The sequence below is a fragment of the Tenrec ecaudatus genome, chromosome 10 (assembly GCF_050624435.1).
Source record: "Tenrec ecaudatus isolate mTenEca1 chromosome 10, mTenEca1.hap1, whole genome shotgun sequence".
Classification (NCBI taxonomy): Eukaryota; Metazoa; Chordata; class Mammalia; order Afrosoricida; family Tenrecidae; genus Tenrec; species Tenrec ecaudatus.
Window position 1 is genome coordinate 63,780,001 of NC_134539.1, and position 20,658 is coordinate 63,800,658.

The 20,658-nt window shown below is 45.5% G+C and overlaps 1 protein-coding gene across 1 annotated transcript in view; it reads left to right on the top strand.

Annotated features, from left to right (window-relative positions):
* Nucleotides 1–3,324: 3,324 nt before the first annotated feature.
* Nucleotides 3,325–20,658, top strand: part of GNA14 (G protein subunit alpha 14) — a 243,691-nt gene continuing 226,357 nt past the window's right edge. Inside the window, exon 1 of the mRNA XM_075560516.1 lies at nt 3,325–4,591. Coding sequence (XP_075416631.1) covers nt 4,468–4,591 — 124 coding nt within the window. The 5' untranslated portion in view covers nt 3,325–4,467. The remainder of the gene's footprint in view (nt 4,592–20,658) is intronic.

The following is a 20,658-nucleotide window of genomic DNA, read 5'->3' on the forward strand; positions in this document are numbered from 1 at the left end:
CTGCAGAATTGTCTTATCTGACTCCCCAGTGCCTGGTACAGGGGTTGGCATCGACTAGAATCAAATGACCATGCAGAGGCGCTACAATTAGCTCACCTTTCTGGTCCAGCAGTTGGCAGGTATCCTAAACTGTGCTCTGCCAATGTAATGAATGGAATTGCTCCAGCTTTGGAATAACGTGGGGAACAGATTTTTCTTTATTCCTATGAACTGTTCTCAAAAGTACCCCTTACTGGAAAGATGGTTGAAATATATAAATAACAAAGTTTAGACTAATTTTACCCACAGATCCTAAAGGCAAAGAAACAGAGACAGATAAAAAGTAGACGTATAAACATAAGTGACTTGGATTTGTGGTGTCTGATTTCCACAGTTCTCACAAGCTAACCATGTTCAACAACTTTAGGTCTATGATTATTTTTAATATCTTATAAGTGTGAAAATCCACAAAGAAATAGTGATATTAGAATTGATGGAGCCATTTGAATTCACTCTGGTTCATCCTCTCATTTTACAATTGAGGACAGTGGGGTAACTTTACACAAGTTGCTCCAAATAATTTTATATCAAACAATGAAAACAACTAAACAAGCTGTGTCTATAGAGGCTCCTTTCTGGTGCTTCTCTCTGGTCTTTTAAGAATGCATAGGTGTGTTCTCAAAATAAAAATTGGATCTTCCAGTTTATGTATCTTATCTCTTTATGATGCCCACATCTGTAAACTCACACATTTACATACTCAATAGCTACACAGTCGTTCATTATGTGAATCTACCATAATCTATCCCCTGTTATTAGAGATTTAGGTTGTTTTGGGTTTGGGTGGTTGTTTGAAAAATAAAATCTCCGTACATCAATCATGTGACTTCTCCCCAATTATTTCTTAAGGGGGGAATAACCGGTTTGATCAGAGAGAATGGGCATATTTAATGCTTATGATGCATATTGTTGAATTGGCCAGCACTGAAAAATTGCACAGATTTGCCTTCTGACAAGTAGTCCATGTGTCATGTCTTTTTGAAACTCTTGCAGCTTTTCAACTAGCAGGCAGTTAACTCCAAGTTTTTCACTAATTTAGTCATATAAAAAGTATTAGATACTACAGTGCAAGTATGAATGTGAAAAGCCAAATGCCCTGTTCTCAACTTTTAAATGATCCTATAAGAAAGAGCTAAAAAATTTTTGAGCACTCAATTTGTGGAGGGCTATAGGGGATGTTGAAGGCCCCAACCCCAGCTGCAGATATCTGATCAGACGGAGCCACTTGCAGATCCGCTTGGGCTACAGGCTAGTCTTGCTCAGCGTACTACAAGGCAGGGACCATTGTTAACATGATCATGCTGGATTGAACTCACACTTGGCCCAGTTGACTGCTATATAGATAGGACTTGAATTTGTTCTAGGAGCAAGTATTTCTTTTTTATCTTAATAAATCATTTTATTGGGGGGCTCTTACAACTCTTTATAACAATTGATACATTCATTGTAGCAAGCACATTTGTACATAGGTTGCCATCAACCTTTTCAAAAACATTTTCACCCTGGTGGTTATGAGTAATGTGTTGATCATCGCAATTGGTATCTCTACTCTCATTATTGGTCCTGAGGGCTTTATCTGTCCTGAATTCTGTGTGTTGGGAGCTCTTATCTGTACCAGTGTACATGCTCTCATCAAGTTGATTTATAAGGTAGAACTGGGGTCATGAGAGTGGGGGGAGGAAGCATTAAAGAACTAGAGGAATGCTGTGTGTTTTATCAGTGCTATACTGTACCTGGCTGGCTCATTCCTTCCTTGTGACCCTTCTGTGAGGGGATGTCCTATTGTCTACAGATAGGCTTTGGGTTTCTACTCGGCCCCCTTGTTTGCATCAATATGATTGTTTGTTTTGGGTGTCCTGATGCCTGATACCTGTTTCTGTCAACACCTCATGATCACACAGGCTGGTGTGTTTCTTTCATGTGGACTTTGTTGCTTCTCAGCTAGATGGCCGTTTGTTTACCTTCAAGCCTTCAAGACCCCAGATGCTATATCTTTTAATAGCAGGGCACCATCAGCTTTCTTCACCACATTTGCTTATGCACACGTCTGTCTTCAGCGATGGTGTTGGGAAAGTGATCATCATAAAAGGTGAGAGCATTTCCTACTGTTTCCATGACACAAATTTCTTCCCTGATGTTTTTTTTTTGTTTTTGTTTTTTTCTTTTCTTCCCTGATGTTTTGATTACTGTTGGTGGTTTACTTTCTTATGCTTTATTAGTACTTTTTCTGTATGTTGTTTTTACCCTTACCATTATAGCGTGATTTTGTTTTTTATTGCTTTCTGTTGGGTCTCCCAGCTGTGAAGCACAGGAGGCGTGGATGCGCAATGATAATAATGGATACAAAGGGCTATAGGTACTACAGCGGTGTGTGTTGGGGGTGGGAGATAGGGAGGGAAAGGGGATTTCGGGAGTGACTAATGAAAATGGGAGGGGGCAAGACTAGAAGGGATTGTGATTACATAAATCATCTTATCGGCGATTTAACTATGGGGATTTTACGGTTACTCTGAAATTGGCATGAGGATGTTTGTATAATTCTCCGTGATATGATTGAACTATTGAATTATATGATATGTAAATTACTTCCCAATAAAATTGTTGGAAAACTGTTAATTGCTTAAGGGATAAATGGCACATGCAACTTTCTCTACTCAATGTAAACTCTTCTGTTAGAACTGGCTGGAGGATAGATAACCCTGCTCTTGATAAGAGGCATTCGCCAAGGGCACATCGCCATACAGCGTTTCCGTGGCACAGGCTGACTTAGAGCAGGAAAGGGACATTCCTGCGTTCTCCTCTGGACGGCGCCCGCGGCCCGCCCGCTCTCTTCAGCTCTTGCCTCGGGATCAAAGACAAAACCAGATGGAATATGCATCCGATCGTGTCATTTGGGTCCAAAGAGGTGCTTTTTATACGGAACATGTTGACTAGTGCCGCGCTAGCAGGATCTTTACTTTCCGGGAGCCAGCCTGAGCGTCTGGGTGGACACACCTGTGCAAAGCAGCTGTCAGGGCTTGCGGCCGGTACACACCAGGTGCTGCGCTGACAGTGCCCGCCCGCCGTTTCTATAAAGCAGGAGTCTTTCCCAACAGTGAATGCAAAGCAGCCAGCCGTTTCCCATCCTCCCCTCCCCCCCCGCCCCGCCCTCGGTCCCTCCCGTCCGGTGGGGTCCGAAGGGGCCGGAAGGAAGGATATTGCCCCTCACCTCTCCACTGTCCCTTATTTATCTGAGCCCGGAGGCGGTGCCTCTTATAATCCAGGCCGGCTGCTCCACTGAACCGAGCTTTGGCGGAGACAAGAGAGGGGCTGACGTCCGAGAGGCGGAAGGAGCCCACGTAGGGAACTGGGGGGTGCGGTGGGCGTAAGGAAGGAGCTCTGGTTACGCTCAGGGCCGCTAATAGTCAGCAGTTCGAAGCCACCGGTCGCTCAGCCGGAGGAAGAGGAGGCTTTCAACTCCAGTAAAGCGTTAGTTTCGGAACCCCCCAGGGCCAGCTCTTCCCTGTCCTATAGGGTCACCACCATGAGTCGGCATCGACTGGACGACCGTGCGTTTGGTTTGGGCAAGTCTAAGTAGAGACCTTGCCCTTGCCCTTGGCACAGGCTCCTGGCTTCTCTGCACTGCTCGGGCAGTTGGCCAAAGCCGGCTCCGCTGAGATTGAGGAGTTGGCGAGGCTCAATTACTGGTCGCAAACCGGGTTTGAGCACGGAGGAAGGCTCGGCGGTGCAGCGGGTTGGTAACAGCTCCCTCGCCGGCGGACCGGCAGCAGCCTGGGAGGAGGCACTGGCTCTGCCTCGGAAGACTCAAGGCCCCGGCTCCGCCCTCCCGCACTCTGCTCGCCCGTTTCGCCCCGGGACCCCGTGGGCTTGGGTAGCTCAGCGCCCACTTGGGTAGCCTCCTGGGCTGCAGGTTCGAGACGCCCCGCCTCCTCCCGCCGCCGCGAGCCACAGCAGCTGCAGCGGGAGCCTGCCTCGCCTTCCCCGCGGCTGAAGTCTCGGGTCTTTCCAGTCAAGGTCCGGAGCGGTCCTTGACCTTCCGCCCGCGCCGCGCCTGCCGCCTGCCTGGGACCCTGCAGCTCCAAGATCGCACCGACGGCCCAACTTGTTACGCCCACTCTACGCCTGGGGGTCCAGCTCCCGAGTCTTCCGGAGGCGGGAAACTCTCCCACCCCCCGGCTAGTCCTCCTCCTCCCGGGAGCTAGGGCAGAGCCGGGATCGAGAGTACGCTAGAGCGGCCCCAGCGCTCGGGATTCGCCCCGCGCCCGCAGGAGTGACTGAGCCCCGGGGCGCCCAGCCTCGCCCTGCCAAACTCAAGTTGCCGGGCGTCCTTTCTTTCCAAACCCGGGCCCCAGCCCCGAATAGGCCCGGCGAGGCTGAGACTCGAGCTCCAGGCGCTCGGGGCCGGGCTCCCGTCGGGCGCCCAGCTCCATGGCGGGCTGCTGCTGCCTGTCGGCGGAGGAGAAGGAGTCGCAGCGCATCAACGCCGAGATCGAGCGGCAGCTGCGCCGGGACAAGAAGGACGCGCGCCGCGAGCTCAAGTTGCTGCTGCTGGGTGAGTCCCCGCGCCCCGCGGCGCCCGCGCGCCGAGACCCCCCTTCCCCGCAGTGCCTGGAGCCGAGCGGGGGCTGCGGCTCCTCCTGGTTTCCCGGGACCCGGACCTGGGGTACCCCGGAGCCTCTCTCCTGGCTGGTCCAGCCGGGCGAGTTTCAGAGTCACCCCCTTCCCTTCCCAAAATGGGGCTGGGACGGAACCCGCAATCGCGTTCTCCTTTCCTCTTTCCGTTCCGGTTTGCTTGCTTTCCTAAAGCCGCGTCCACTCTTCCCACCTTGCCCCTGCCCAAGGACACACAACCTCTGCCGAACCCCACCTTGGATTTTGGGGGGTGGGGTGGAAAGTCGCCCGGTGCATATTTTGGCTCCGCCCCAGCTCGGGGCCCGTAATGAAGTCGAGTTCATTGGGTTTCACTCCGTGCCACACTGCTGACTTCTTCGAGCCAGCACACTCCGGGACGCCTCAGGTGCCACCCAGTCACTTCCCGTCCGTGGAACAGAGTCGAGCTGCTCGGCAGAGGGTTCTTGGCTGTGCTCTGTGAGGGGCGCACACCGCCAGGCGCCGCTCCCCGCAGCCTCGGGGTGCCTTGAAGCGTTAGCCACCTGGTAGCATTGAACCACTGTGTCTCGCAGGATCCTCAAAGCCATAGGTAGCCCCCACATCTCCCGGGGTTGACAATAGAGGCATGAAACACGGACAGACTTGGTCTGAGAAAGAAAAGGCAAAGCAGATACCAGGCTCAGGCGGGGTGTGTGTGTGTGGGGGGGGGGACGTGGGGGGCCCAGGTCGTTGATCCCTCCCAGAGGCCATGACCTCCTCCGCCTGCCTCCTGTGGCGCCCTGTGGTGAGGTCCCTGTTTCGCCAGCTGATCCAAACCTCTTTTGCTGGCCTGGACGTCCTGGGTGCACTTTCCTAGGGGTTTGAGATGGTGAGAATGGCATAAGACTGGGCAGGGCTGTGCACAGGTGCTTTCTGTTGTACATAAGACCTGATGAACCCATACCCCCTTGAGGGGACCCTACAAGAACAACAAGGTTACCACAGCAGCAGCGTTTAACTCTGTTGGTTCCTATGCAGGCTTTTCTGGTCTCTGCAAAGATCTAGGTAGGACCCGCACTTTCAAAAACAGAACACAATTTTAAGGGTTGCTTGATTTAAGCCACCTGCCGCCTCTACTCTAGAAGCCTTCTCCAATCCATTGGCTTTGCGAGAGCTCTTTACCTTCTTCATGACCAGGTGTTAGTTGTTCAAAAATTTCCACATAGCTTAAAGTATTTCACCTTTCCCCTTCCCTTGGAGACTTAAGTCCTCTCACATACAGGCTGTTTGTCTCTAATGCAAGGACGCATCCACCACTGTGGGGGGAGAAGATGAGCTGATACCAAGGGTTCAAGTAGAAAGCAAATGTTTTTGACCTGATGAGGGCAACAAATGTACAAATGTGCTCGATACAGTTGATGGATGGATTGTTAGGAGAGCTGTAAGAGCCCCCAATAAAATAATTTATTTAAAAAAGACTTACATACAATGAATGAATTGAAACGAATTTTGGAATGTGAAACTGATTATCTACTCTATAAACCTTCACCTAATTTACAATAAAATGATTTTATATATGAGCCCCCAATAAAAATGATTTTAAAAAACAAACAAAAAACCCTAAAAAACGTTTTTAAAAAGAAAATACGTAAGCAGAAAATGTTAAAAAACAAAATAAAATATTAATGAAAAATAGTAAACAATACTTAACAAAACAATAAAACTATTATTTAAGATTTTAAAAAACCTAGAGAAAAATTGCTCTAGTTGGCATAAAAAGGAGTGATTTTAGTCGGTTCTATTTTTTTACCTGGTCCTCTCCAGGTTGTGTCCCTCCTTCTAGGGATAAGAGTTGGAGGGCCCCTAGGGGAGAGCCCACCCCAAATTCACGAATTCATGTCCCATGTCCAGATGACAATACAATTCCACCCCCCCCCATCCCTGCAGGGTGCTCAAAGGAGCAACTGTTTGCTGGCATGGTGAAGAAGCTTGGAAGTACTGGCTGCACCCTGGACGTTTCCTTAATGAGGGCCATAGCCTGGGAGGAAGAGTCCAGGGCTGCTTTTCTCTACCTAGCGCAGAACTGAGACTTCTGACTCGAACCTGCCTTCCGCATGTTGTAGAAGTACATTTATGAAGATAGGAAGATTACTTATGGGCCCGCTAATTTGGTGAAAACCCTCTGCTGTGGGGTTGTTTCCAAGTCACAGAGACCCTATAGGACCGAGTGGACCTCCTGCGCAGGGTTTCTGAGGCTGTACATCTTTGTGGAAGCAGACTGCCTGGCCTTTCTCCCTCCGAGCAGCAAGTGGATTTAAACCAATACACAAAAGTTAACCCACTGTGCCACCAGGAGCCCTGGGTTGGGGTTTGCTTGCTTTAGCTGGGGTTCTATTGTATGTAGGGTCACTCGATGGCACCCAAAGGCCATTTGTTTATGAGTTTGTTGAAGCTTTTAAAGTAATAATTCAAGCACAGCTGTGTGGATTTGAGTTGACAACCTTTTTAGGGGAGTGCTTAATCTTTCCCTTCTTTTGTTTGAGTGCCTCCTTTGTTACCCACAGACTTAGCTCTTTGTGTCCTGTGGAGCCCCTACCTGACCACAAACAAATGGGCGAACCACACAAAGCCCTCCGCTCTGGAGTCAGGCTGACTCAAGGCGACCTCCAGTGGCGTGGAATAGAGCAGATCCCTAGGCTTCCCTATTGGAGTACCTTACTGCTGGGTGGGCTTGAACTGCCTGCTGTTAGATGAGCAGCTGAGTGCGAACTGTGCCACCCAGGGGCTGCCTAACTCCAAAACCTTCGTTTAGTTTGAGCTCAATTTGAACTAGCTTGTCAACTCTGACGACTTTCCCATTAGATACCCAGCTTCTAACCCACAGGGGACTCTCTAGAACCCCGATAGGCCTTACAACCGCTGGTTGTTTTTAACCTTTAAGGGACTGGGACACACTTCTGTGTCTTCTCAAGATAAGAGACAATGTCTCAGATTGAAGCACAGGCATCAGGGAAGTGTATATATATATATTTTGTCTAAAGTCATGCCATTTTGAGTGAAAAATCCATCTGAATCTCTCTGGTGGGTGGATTAAACAACCCAGATAAAAATACTAGTTTGTGAGTGGAAGTTTGGGATCCTGCAGGTAAGTCTTGGATGATGCAAACAGTTTGATTGTGCAGCAACAGTGAAATAAAGGCATGGTGACCTGCTTTCTTAAAACTTTGAAGAAAACTCTGTGAAGCTGTATCTGTAACGACGGCACCTGGAGTTATCCACTACATGGGGGCAAGGAAGGGGAGGTTGAGGGTGGGTGGGGGATGGGGACTCCACAGCAATGGATACAAGAAGGAAAAAAAAATCCAGTTGATTTGGTGATGATTACACAACTCTTCTGGATAGGATTTAATCATTGCATTGCATGATATAATAATTATATCTCAATGTGACTCTTTAAAAAAAGCCGAAACAAAAGCCACACAGAGCAATTCTATGCTGCAAACTGTAACACGTGGGGTTGAAATAAAAGGCAACCAACAGGTGTGCGTGTGTTTACCGCAATAAAACATGCTTTTGCAATAAAAGCATTGGAGAATGTTTCTCAAGTTCATTAAGTGGAGCTGTTTGTGCTTCATAAAAAGCATGGCTCAGGGCCCATTGTGGAAAGATAAATGCTGGTGTCTGGTTAGGGCCAATGAGTCAGCAAGCTGCTTCTCATCCTAAGGAGATGGGGTGGGTGGGAAATAAAGGAGACAGCTAAATTTAGTAAAATGAAGTCCTTATCAGTTGCTTAGATAAAAGGAGAAAGAGGGAGAGAGGAAAAATAGTTGAGAAGAACCTTGACAGAGGGAGAAAGGTGTCTGGACAATAGTAGTTACATGGGAAAATGTTATCTTTTAGTGATTTTAGTGTGAAATGAAGGTTTTGTTTTAATCAGGGCATTTCCAGCAACAATAATGACTTTATTTTGGGTGCTCTGAGAGGAATGCATGCTGGGAATTGGCATTTTGGATAGAGGCTGGTTTAGGGTTTAACCCTGTACATTTATGGGCCAGGATCCCAGAGTTCAAGCCCTCGACTCTAACATTTCCTAGCTGCAGAGTAATGTCTCAGGGCAACACCTGGTGGCAAGAGCTCAGTAAATGTTGGCCGTTATTACCCATTTCAGTTGCCAGCGGGGTGTCATTTTCTATCTTAGGTGATCACTTTGGTAGTAGGCTGCCTGTCCCAAACTCAAACTAGTCGCAGTCCAGGCAATTCCGACTCATGGCCACCCCATGTGCGTCAAAGTAGAACTGGCTCCCTGAGGCTTTCAGAGGCTGCTTTTCCACAAGTGGATCCCCAGGCTTTCTTTCAAGGCACCTCTGGGTGGAATTGAACCTCCAACTCTTCAGTTAGCAGCTGAGAGCTCTAACCGTTTGCACTGCCCAGCAACTCCTGAAGGCAGTTTGTTGCTCAACAGGTTGTGCTATGACAGAAATGTTTTGCTTTGAGCTCCCTTTTTGGTTCTCTGAGCTATAAACTAGATTTGAAAACTCTTCTTCCTACTTACATCAGAGAGCTGAAAACTCTTCCGCTTCCAAAACTTTGCTGTTGTTGTTTATGCAAGTTTAAAGCTCCTGTTCCCAGGCTGGAAATCTATTAGATGGAATGATGCTCATAATGTGGACTTTCGAGGATAACGTGGCAAGATTGTCCTGTTTTGAAGAGGAGTAGGCGTGAAGGGCAAACATACTCATTCTCTTCTTCTGGGCTCAATTCATTCCACAAGCCTTTCCCAAAATGCCAGGCACGGTGCTGATTGCAGAACTGGATGAGCGACTCTTAGGAAGGTGGCCAGAGAAGCTTAGCAGAGAATAAAAGGCTGACCCAGGCAGAGTGTGGGGGAAGACCTAATGAGCGAAGGACCCATGGAGTGAGCCCTTGAACCAGGGGAGAGGAGACTGCCCATGGTTATTCCAAGTGGGAGTTTTTACAAGGTAGGCACTGACTTCTCACTTATTCCCTTTTTTGTCTTTCAGTTGTTAATTATAAACTAGGTGGGGGTTACATTTCATTACATTTTACATTTCAGATCATCAACTTTATATTCAGCAGTTTAAACTATTAATTAATCCTCCACCCCCCCCCCCCCCAGTAGCTTACTCTTCACTCAGTCTTTCTTTTCTGGTCTCTCTCTTATGAACTGCCATCTTCCATTTCACCCACAGTCACACCCGTCAGCAGGACAGCCCAGGGCTGCGCAGCTCAAAAGCCAGATGCAGCTTTTTCAGTACTTTCCTTTGGTTTAAAGGGAAATGGGGGATGGGGGTGGGTGGGGGAGAATTAAAGGATATTGTACAGAAAGTGATTTGTTCTTTGTTCTTCATTTTAAAAAATAAACTTTCATTTGTTTTGCTTTATTTCATTTGTTTATAAAAATGTATTTATGGCTCTGGAATGATTTTTTGTTTCAGTGAGGGATAGGATTGACTTTTCCATTTTAAATGTTTGCCACCCCTGGGCTAGCCCATGGCTTGATCTTCCTTATCTTAATCTCCCCACTTGGGCAATCTCTAAAGTCTGTTCCCTTTGCTTTGAAAGGGTTTATCTTGTTTGTTTTTTCTCTTTAAATAGTCACATAATGTCAGGGGAAGCCAGTCCCTAACACATCAGTACGGGTCCCGTAGGCGCAATTGTACAGCGATAATAAGTAAAGATCATAGTAAAGTTATAGAGAGCATGAGAGATAGAAATGAAGTATTGAAATAAATGGGAGTCGGACAAGTTTCATGGTAGCATGCTCACCTCAGCCCCACTCGATGGTCCACGTGGAGGGAGAGAGCGAGAGTTTAATGGTAGCCCCGGCCCCTTTTATATTCTCTGGGGACATGCAAGCCCCCTAATTACAGGTGAGGACATACGTCACAGGAAGGGGCTGTACTATAGGTAATACAGTAATCAGAAGGGGTGGTCTAGGGACATATACCCAATAGGAAGGGGAGAGATTGGGGTTATACATGTGAAAAGATGGTCGGATCCTAGATCCAAGATGGCGACCTAACCTTGATCATCCTTGGGCAGGTTCGACCTCTGGGGTCTCCTACAAGGAAACAGACAACTACTATCCTTATCAGAAGGGAGTGGGCCCTATTTGTTGTGGGATAAACAGTGGTAACTACTTGCTCTAGATGGCTGATAGCTCTCAGGGAGAATAACCCCTGACCTACTTCTGATGACCTCCAAGTATAGTCATTCCCAAGCAGCTGTCTGGCATATACTTGGGGGAGACAACTTGGGAGAAATCCTTTTGTATCCCACAGCATAATATGTGTCCTTTTGTGATTGACTAGTGATGCGCTCCATGGCCATCTATGTCATGAAGGGCTTCGTCAGGGCTTTTTAGTGATGCACAGATTCCCTGTGTGCATGCACCATTTCCTTTATCCCTTCTACTGATTGGCACTCCTGCTGTGTTCAACAGGCTGCACTGAACACTGGTGTGCATGTGTCCTCACCTCCTTCTGAGGGAGACTTCTAAGGGGACTACACTTGCTGTCTCAGGATCTGGGATTAATATGAAAAAATCCTTGGGTGCAAGCTTTTGTTGTATGGTAATCATTTGTGTGAATATTGTGTTCACTATAAAAATAGATAATAAAATATTTATTTATGCCACAATATATTTTAGAATAGGGTCCCTAGGTGGTGAAAATGGTTAGGTTCTCAAATACTAACCAAAAAATTGATGGTTTGAGGAACTTAGAAAAGTAGCCTTGGTGATCTGCTTCTCAAAGATCATCCCTGAAAAACCTTGTGGAGGAGTTCTTCTCTGACACTCACAAGGACACAGTGAGTTGGAGTCTATGGGAGATCTCCTGTCAACTTGCGAAGCGGTGGAGTCTAACCTGTTAATCAGGTTGCAGCTTGATGACCTCATTTGGAGGTATGAAGGAGATAAATAGCTCACTGGAGGCCATCTTCCTCTGACAAAACACATGAAGCCAAGCCGATAGAGTCAGAGCCCTGGAGCTGGAGGAGTCATGTGGAGACCCACGCCAGTGCGGAGATGCTTCCTCCGCTACTGGATCCACAAGAATTTCCACCCGCTGGCCTGCGATCTTCTTGCAGTCAGCATTATTGCATGACTGCGTGAATCTGAAGAGGAATTTTATATTACTGGTATAGAACATATTGCTAATATCAGACTTATGGACTTGATCTGAACTGGGCTTGTATGTTTTCTCAATATACAATTATTCTTTGTTATAAAACTCTCTCTTACACACAAGCGTCTTCCTGGAGTGGTTTCTCTAGTCAAACAGAACTAACACAGCAGTGCACAGCAACAATACGGTATATCTGTAGCCTATTGTCCATCCTGGCTGGGAGAGGGCCCTACAGGAAACTACCGTAGGAAACCAGTGACCAGGCTTTTGGCCATAATGCACTTGTACATGGAGTCCTCTGTGACTTCTCCAGTGAAAAATATGTGTCCCTTTTCATCGAGGCTTCCCTGAACAAAGACTCTTTTGAAATAGTGGACTTTATCTTTTATACCTTTCCAAATAGCTTTACATTTGATGAAAGCTTTCACATACAATCAAAGTAACCTATTTCAAATGTTGAACTTGATGTGTGTTTTGACACACAACTTGACAAATGGGACCAGTTATGTTACTCCTACCACAATTATAGAGAAGAATCCTACTACCCCAAATGTTCTCTGTGTCCCTTTAGAGTCTGTCTCCTCTCCACTAAACCCAACCCAATCAATCCACCCCACCCCACCCCACCCCACCCCACCCAACCCAACCCAACCCAACCAATCCACTCCAGCACAACACAACACAACCAATCCACCCCAGCACAACCCAACACAACACAACTAATCCACCCCAACACAACACAACCAATCCAACCCAACCAACCAACCACCCCAGCACAACCCAACTCAACCAATCCACCCCACCCCAACTCAACCCAACCCAACAGAACCCAACACAACCAATCCACCCCAACACAACACAACACAACCAATCCACCCCAACACAACCCAACACAACCAATTCACCCCAGCACAACCCAACACAACACAACCAATCCACCACAACACAACACAACCAATCCACCACAACACAACACAACCAAACCAAAAACCCAGCCCAACCCAACCCAACATAACACAACCCAACATACCCAACCAAACCAACCAAAGCAGCCCAGCCCAATATAACCCAACCCATACAACCCAGCCCAACACAACACAACACAACCAAACCAAAACAAAGCTCACTGCCCATTTGTTGATGCCAATACTTAACAACACTATAGGACAGGGTAGAACTGCCCCGGTGAGTTTTCTAGATTGTAAGTATTTACCAGAGTAGAAAGGCTCATCTCTCCCACGGAGCTGCTGATGGTTTCTAATTGCTGAATTTGCAGTTAGCAACTCAACGCATAACCAAACGTATAGAACATTTTACAGAACACTGTCAAAACCCTGAGTGGTGCCAAGGTTAAGCACTTAAACACTAACTGTACCCAGCCAGGGGCACCTTGGAAGGCAGGCCAAGGTGAAAGATTACAGCCTTTGAAAATGCCATAGAGAGGTCCTGCTCTGAACACATGGGCTTGCAACTAACAACAGTCATAGCCAGTGGACATTTGCAGGAGTCAGAATAGTTCAATAATCACAGGTGGTGTTGTGGTTACAGGTTGGTCGGCAGTTCAAAAGTACCAGCCACTCCTTGGGAGAAAGACGAGGCTTTGTCTGCCCATAAAGAGTTACAGCATTGGAAACCCACAGGTGGAGCTTCTACTCAGCCCTCTAGGGTCACTATGAGTCTGAATCCACTCTGGCAGTGAATGAGTGAGGACCATTTTCCTATTCCATAGATAGTTAACATTCTATTCTATTTTCTTTCTCATTTGTGTGCTTTCTTCAGCTTTTCTATGGTCATCATCTTATTCCTAAGTATTTCAGTATGTTTTTCCTAAAAATAGGAATGACCTCTTGTATAAACAGAGGTCAGTTATGAAAATTCAGTACTTTTAATCTTCTTAAAATTTTTGGTAAGTTTTCATTTTAATCATTCTTTAAAAAATAATTTTATTGGAGGCTCTTACAGCTCTTATAAAAATCCATTGTATCAAGCACATTTGTACATGTGTTACCATCATTTTAAAACATTTGCTTTCTAGTTGAGTCCTTGCTATCTGCTCTTCTTTTTTCTCTCCTTTCCCACCCCATGAACCCTTGATAAATTATAGGTTATTATTGTTCTTATATCTTACACTGTCTCCCTTCACCCAGGTTTCTGTTGTTCATCCCCCTCAGGTAGCGGGGGTGGTGGTGGAGGTTATACGTTGTTCATTTCGATTGGCTCCCCCTTACTCACCCTTCTTCCCCCACCTTCCTCTTACCCACATAGTATTGGTATTCCCATTAGTGTTCCTGGGGTGTTTATCTGTCCTGGATTCTGTGTGTCCAGAGCTCTTACCTACACCAATGTACATGCTCTGGTCTAGATGGATTTGTAAGGTAGAATTGGGGTCATGATAGTGGGGGGAGGAAGCATTAAAGAACGAGAGGAATGGTGTGTGTTTTGTCGGTGCTATACTGCACCCTGGCTGACTCATCCCTTCCTTGTGTCCTCCTGTGAGGGATGTTGAATTGTCTACATGTATGGACTTTGAATCTCTACTCTGATCCCCTTTGTTCTCAAAGATATGATAGCTTGTTTTGAATCTTTTGATGCCTGATACCTGATTCCGTTAACACCTTGTGATCACACAGGCTGGTGTGCTTCTTCCATGTGGATTTTGTTGCTTCCCTGCCAGTTGTTTAACTTCAAACCTTTAAGTCCCCGGACACTATGTCTTTTAATAGTCAGGCTCCATCAACTTTCTTCATCACATTTGCTTACACACCCATTTTGTCTTTGGCTATCATGTCAGGAAGGTGAGCATCAGAGAATACCAGCGTATTAGAACAAAGTGTTCTTGTATTGAGGGGGGACTTGAGTAGAGGCCCAAAGTCTGTCTGCTACATTAATACTTAACATATGTACATAGACCTATATCCCTATTAATATATTTACATACGTGCATGCCTATATTTGTTCCTCTATAAATGTCTTTCATCGCCTCATTCTTTCCCCTATTTCTTTTTGCTTTCCTCCTGTCCCACTATCATGTTCGATCTGCATTCGACTCAGTACTTTCTCTTGGCTGCGTTGCGCACTTGATCAAAGCCCACCAGGCATTCTGTGCCCTCCTCGCCATTGACTTTAGATCTCTTCTTGTTCCCTTGTCCCTGGGTTTGCTGTCCCTTTCTCCCACCTCCTCCTCTCCCACATCCCCCAGAGCCGTCGGCTCCATTATTTTCTCGTCAGGTTTGGTTATCCTGACTATCTTATATGGATAGATATGGGGAAAATAAAAACGAAGAAAAGGAAAAAAGAAAGCCTATAAGTAGTTGTAGGTCTGTCTGCTGACCCTTCTGAATTTGCCAATCGGATCTGGTGAAGTGCCACGCCCTGCCCACTGATTCTCAAGTCTATATTCGGGATTCCTTGGGGACTTCATTGCTTTGCTCGCCTTGCTGCTCTGTTGGACTTCCTTGGTGTTTCGTTCTGGTGTGGGTGGGTCAGACCATCAATACCTGCACTGTATCTCCAGTGCTGTCCCTGTAGCACTGTGGGTCAGTGAGGAGGTGTTGTGTCTCATGATGGGGCCAGCCCCATGGTCCTCTCTGTGCATTGGATGCTCTGAGCAGGATGTCCTGAGGCTTGGTGGGCCAGGATGCGGTTCGTTTGTGTTCTTTCTCTCTCTCTCTCTTCCTCCCTCCCTTCCTCCCTCCCTCCCCTTCTCCTCCTTCCCCCTTCCTCTCTCCCTTTCCCTGTCCCTCTCTCTCCCTCTTAGTTTGCTCTCCTGCAGTCTGGGCATACCCATCACTCTCCCCGGGGCTGTATCTTCAGTGCTATCCTCCGTAGTGCATTCTTTTGGGGAAGGTGCCAATGTAGTTGAGACTGGAGCCTGCCCTGCAGTCTTCTCTGTTAGTTCACTGCTCCATGTCAGTATGTTGCCCTCAAGGCTTGGTGCACTGGGATGAGCACTTGTCCCTCTCTCCCTTTCCTGTGGAGACATAAACAGTACCCTCCCTGTGGCTGAGTTAGTACCCTGTTCCCCCTCTATGCTTATCATTTATTTTTCCCCACTCCTTTTTAGTTGGCTGCCATACACATTCCTGGGTTGGGCCTGACGCCTGCCAGAGTGTCTGGATCTAGCCCAGGGAATTTATGCATTTAGTAGCGTTCCCTCTCTGCCCTTTGTGCTTTTTAGACTTACCTCAGTGGATTCATGTTGTACTTGTCCTTTTGTGCTTGGCTTACTTCACTTAGCATCATTTCCTCCAACTCTTCCCATGAGATGATGTGCTACATGTATTGATCACTGCTTTTTGGGGGTGCATTGTACGCTATTGTATGTATGTACCAGAGGTTTTCAAACCATTCATCCAATGATGCACATTTAGGTTGTTTCCAACTCTTTGCCATTGTGAGCTGTGCTATGATGAACATTGGAGCACAGCTCTCTGGCAGTGGTCGGTTTCTTCCTTCTTCTGGGTATATGCCCAGGAGGGGGTTGCTGGGTCATATGGTAGCTCAGTTTCCATCTGTTTTAGGTATTGCCGAATCGATTTCCATAATGACTGCGCATACCTACAGAACCAGCAGCGGTGGGTGAGAGTTCCTATTTCACCACACCCCCTCCAACATTTGTTGCTTGCTGATTTTTTGAATTGGTCTATCTTTGAGGATGTTAGGTGGTATCTCATAGTTATTTTAATTTGCATTTCCCTTATAGCTAAAGATCTGGAACATTTTCTCATATGTTTATTGGCCATTCAGATTTCCACCCTTGTGAAAGTTCAGGTCCCTTTGTTCAGGTCCTTTGCCCACCTCCTCAATGGGCTATTTCTTATTTACTTATTGTAGGCTAGCAGAGTATTATAGATTTTAGTAATAAGGCCTTTGATGTGTCATTGCTAAAGATGTTTTCCCAATCTGTGGGCTCTCTTATTACTCTCTTGGTGAATTCTTTCGAGGTTTACAGGTGTTTTATCTTCAGTATAGCCCGCTTGTCAATTTATGTTTCCTCTGTGTTTGTGTCTTTCCAATAGCCTATGTATTTCTGATACCCTATGTATCACCCGCAACAGAGTTCTTAAGTTTGTCCCAATTCCTTCATTTACAGCTTTGATAGTTGAAGGTTTTACCTTGAGGTTAGGGTCTTGCTTCATTTTTCTGCAGATAGATATCCATTTTTTCCAGCACCACTTGTTGAAGAGGGCATCTGCTTCCCATTTGATATTTTTTGGGCCCTTATTACAGATCAGTTGTCTGTATGCTGATGATTTCATTTCTGGATTTTCTGATTGGTCTGAATATCTGTCATTGTACCAGTACTACACTGTTTTGACCACTGTGCCTACATAATCTGGTAAAGCTAAAATCAGGTAAAGCTAAAATCAGGGAAAGCAAGCCCTCTGACTTTGTCCTTCTTGAGGCGTTCTCTGCTAATTCTGGGCTTATTCCCCCTCTACATGAAGTTGGTAGTCTGTTTTTTCCAATTCATTGACGAAAGATGCCTGTTGGTGTTTGTATCGGGATAGGGTTAAACTCACATAGTGTCTTGGGTAGGGCTGTCATTTTTACTATAGTAAGTCTTCTGATCCATGATCATGGGATATTCTTCCATTTATAGAGATCACTTTTGGTTTCTTGTAATAATGTTCTGTAGATTTCCTTGTACATTTTTTTTTTTTACTTAGGTCTATCCCTAGATATTTCAATTTGTGCTTGGCTATTGTGAAGTGTTCTAACTTTTTTTAAAATCTCCTCTTCCATGGTCTCATCCACTGTATATAGCAATTCAACAGACTTCTGTTTGTTGATCTTGTATCCTGCCACTCTGCCATATTTCTCTAATGCTTCCAGCACTCTTCTTGTGGAGCTCTTGGGTTTTGTGCCAGCATTTCAATCATAAGTGTCTCTTCCTTGTTCATGAGTGCATTTATTGCTATCAAACTTCCTCTGATAACTGCTTTTACTGTGTCCCAAATGTTTTGGTATGTTGTATTCTCATTCTCATTGGTTTCCAAGAACTTCCTAATTTTGTCTCTAATCTAGGCCAGTACCCTCTCATTATCCAGTAAAGTTATTCACCCTCCAATTGTTTTCCCTTGTTTTCTTAATCATCCTTTTGTTGATTTCCAGCCTTATGGCATAGTTGTCGAAGAGGGAAGTCTGAGTGACCTCTCTGTGCTTGAATATAAATAGGCTCAACTGGTTTTCCAGATTGTGGTCTATCTTCGAGTGTGTGCCATGTAGGCTTGAAAAGAATGTGATTTATTTTGAATTTGGGTGGAGAGCTCTGAAAATGTCTATCAGGTCAAGTTGTCTAATTGTAGAGTTTAGTTTTGTAGCTTCCTTGTTAAGCTTCTTTCCCAGTGATCTATCTTTCTCGAAGAGCGGTGTATTAAAGTCACCCACTATGATGGTTGAGTCTGTGATTTCTTTCTTCATCTTTTGGAGTGTTTGGTTGACAAATTTCTTGTTGGATGCACAAGTATTTATTATGCTCACTGGCTCTTGGTCTACTGATCCCTTGAGCATTATATTGTGCCACTCCATATCTCTTGTTATGGCTTATACCTTGAGATCAATTTTATCCGTAATTAGGATTGCAGCCCCTGCTTTTTTCGAATTGCCATGTGCTTAGTATATTTTTGGCAACCTTTGATTTGATTTTCAGCCTATTTTTGTCTGCGAGCTTGAGAGGTGTCTGTTATAGACAGCAGATTGATGGGTTCTGCTTAAAAAAATTTTTTTAAAATCATTTTATACAATTCTTATCACAATCCATACATACATCCATTGTGGCAAGCACATTTGTACATTTGTTGCCCTCATCATTCTAAAAACATTGGTTTTCTATTTGAGCCCTTAATATAAGCTCCTCATTTTCCCCTTCCTCCCTACTCCCCCCTCCCTCATGAACCCTTCACAATTACTAAATTATTATTATTTTGCCATAGCTTACACCGTCAGATGTTTCCTTTCACCCACTTTCTGTTGTCCATCCCCGAGGGAGGAGGTTATTTGTAGATTTTTAAAAATCATTTTATTGGAGGCTCATACAATTCTTCTTCTTTTTTTCCAAGGAAGAACAGATACTTTATTGAATGGGGCATTTTTGAAAATCAGGGGTCAATTCTTCAGTTATTTATTTTTTTCCCTTTTTTTACATTTTATTAGGGACTCACACAACTCTTATCACAATCCATACATATACATACATCAATTGTATAAAGCACATCCATACATTCCCCACCCCAATCATTCTCAAAGCATTTGCTCTCCACTTAAGCCCTTTGCATCAGGTCCTCTTTTTTCCCCCCTCCCTCCACGCTCCCCCCTCCCTCATGTGCCCTTGGTAATTTATACATCGTTATTTTGTCATATCTTGCCCTATCCAGAGTCTCCCTCCCCCCCTTCTCTGCCGACCCTCTCACAGTGAGGAGGTTACACGTGGACCCCTGTAATCAGTTCCCCCTTTCCAACCCACTCGCCCTCCGCTCTCCCAGAATTGCCCCTCACACCCCTGTTCCTGAAGGTATCATCCACCCTGAATTCCCTGTGCCTCCAGCTCTCATATGCACCAGTGTACAACCTCTGCCCTATCCAGCCCTGCAAGGTAGAATTCGGATCATGGCAGTTGGTCCCCCAACCTTTTTATATTTATTTTTTTGAGCACTTCTTTGATTTTTGATATAACAAGATGTTCCAGGTGGCTCTTGTACCCCCTTTGTCTGAGCCCCAGAAGTAGAGATATCCCTAAGAGGCACTTATCCTTTTTTAGTGGACAATTGTATCTTTGATTTCAGGATGCTTAAAGTGACTTGGAAAAATGTATCAGGTTCACCCTTTCAAATAAACTACTGGTACTTAAGTATACATCTCAAGAACTAGATTTCTAATGCATATAATATGTGGGTCACAGGTTTGAGGCTTTATAAACTCTCAAGCTTTAACCAGACAGAGGAGAATCTGACAGTGGAGTTTGGCAAAAAGCAATACAAACACAAGTCGTAACCCCAAAAGACCCTTTTTCTTTAAAATTGCTTCTGAGTATGCATCACTGTTTGTTTCCCATTTTCATGATATCTGAACCTCAAGAGAGAGAAAATTAAAACTATGGTAAGAACTCTCATGTGCTGGTTAATCACAAGGTTGGGAGTTCAAACCCACCAGCTTCTCCATGGGAGAAAGATGAAGCTATCTACTCCTGTAAAGATTTACAGCTTCGGAAATCCTACATAGGGTCAATATGAGCCTGAATTCACTGCATTGACAGTGTGTTTGGATTGGCAAAGGCACTATGTTACTGAACACCAAACAGTACCCCAGACCTGGGTACCTCTAAATGGACTCAAACCACTAACTTTTTGGTTAGCAGTGAGTGAGTTAACTATCTGCACCACTCAGGAACTGCATGTTACCCAATACAGAGGTTGAAATTCGAGCAAAGAAAGGACTTTAATGGAAGGATGTGGAGTATCCGTGTAGGGTAAATGATTAAGTGCTGGACTACTAACTGAAAGGTTAGCATTTCAAATCCACCTAGAAGTAAGTCCCTTAGAAGATAGGTCTAGAACAGCGGTTCTCAACCTGTGGGTCTTACCCCTTTGGGAGTCGAATTACCCTTCACAGGGATTGACCGATTCATAACTGTAGCAAAAAATGCAGTTATAAAGTAGCAACAAAAGTAATTTTATGGTTGGGGAGTCACCACAACATGAGTTGGAGTCAGTTTAACACCAGTTTTTGCCCCTTATGTTAGGCTAGGTTGAATAGAGAAACAAATCCAGAGACACTCACAGGTGTATAGGAAAGAGCTTTATATCGAGAAAACATTTCAGCCCAGTGCAGATCAAGTCCATAAGTCCGATATTAGTCTATAGCTCCCTCTTCAGACTCATGC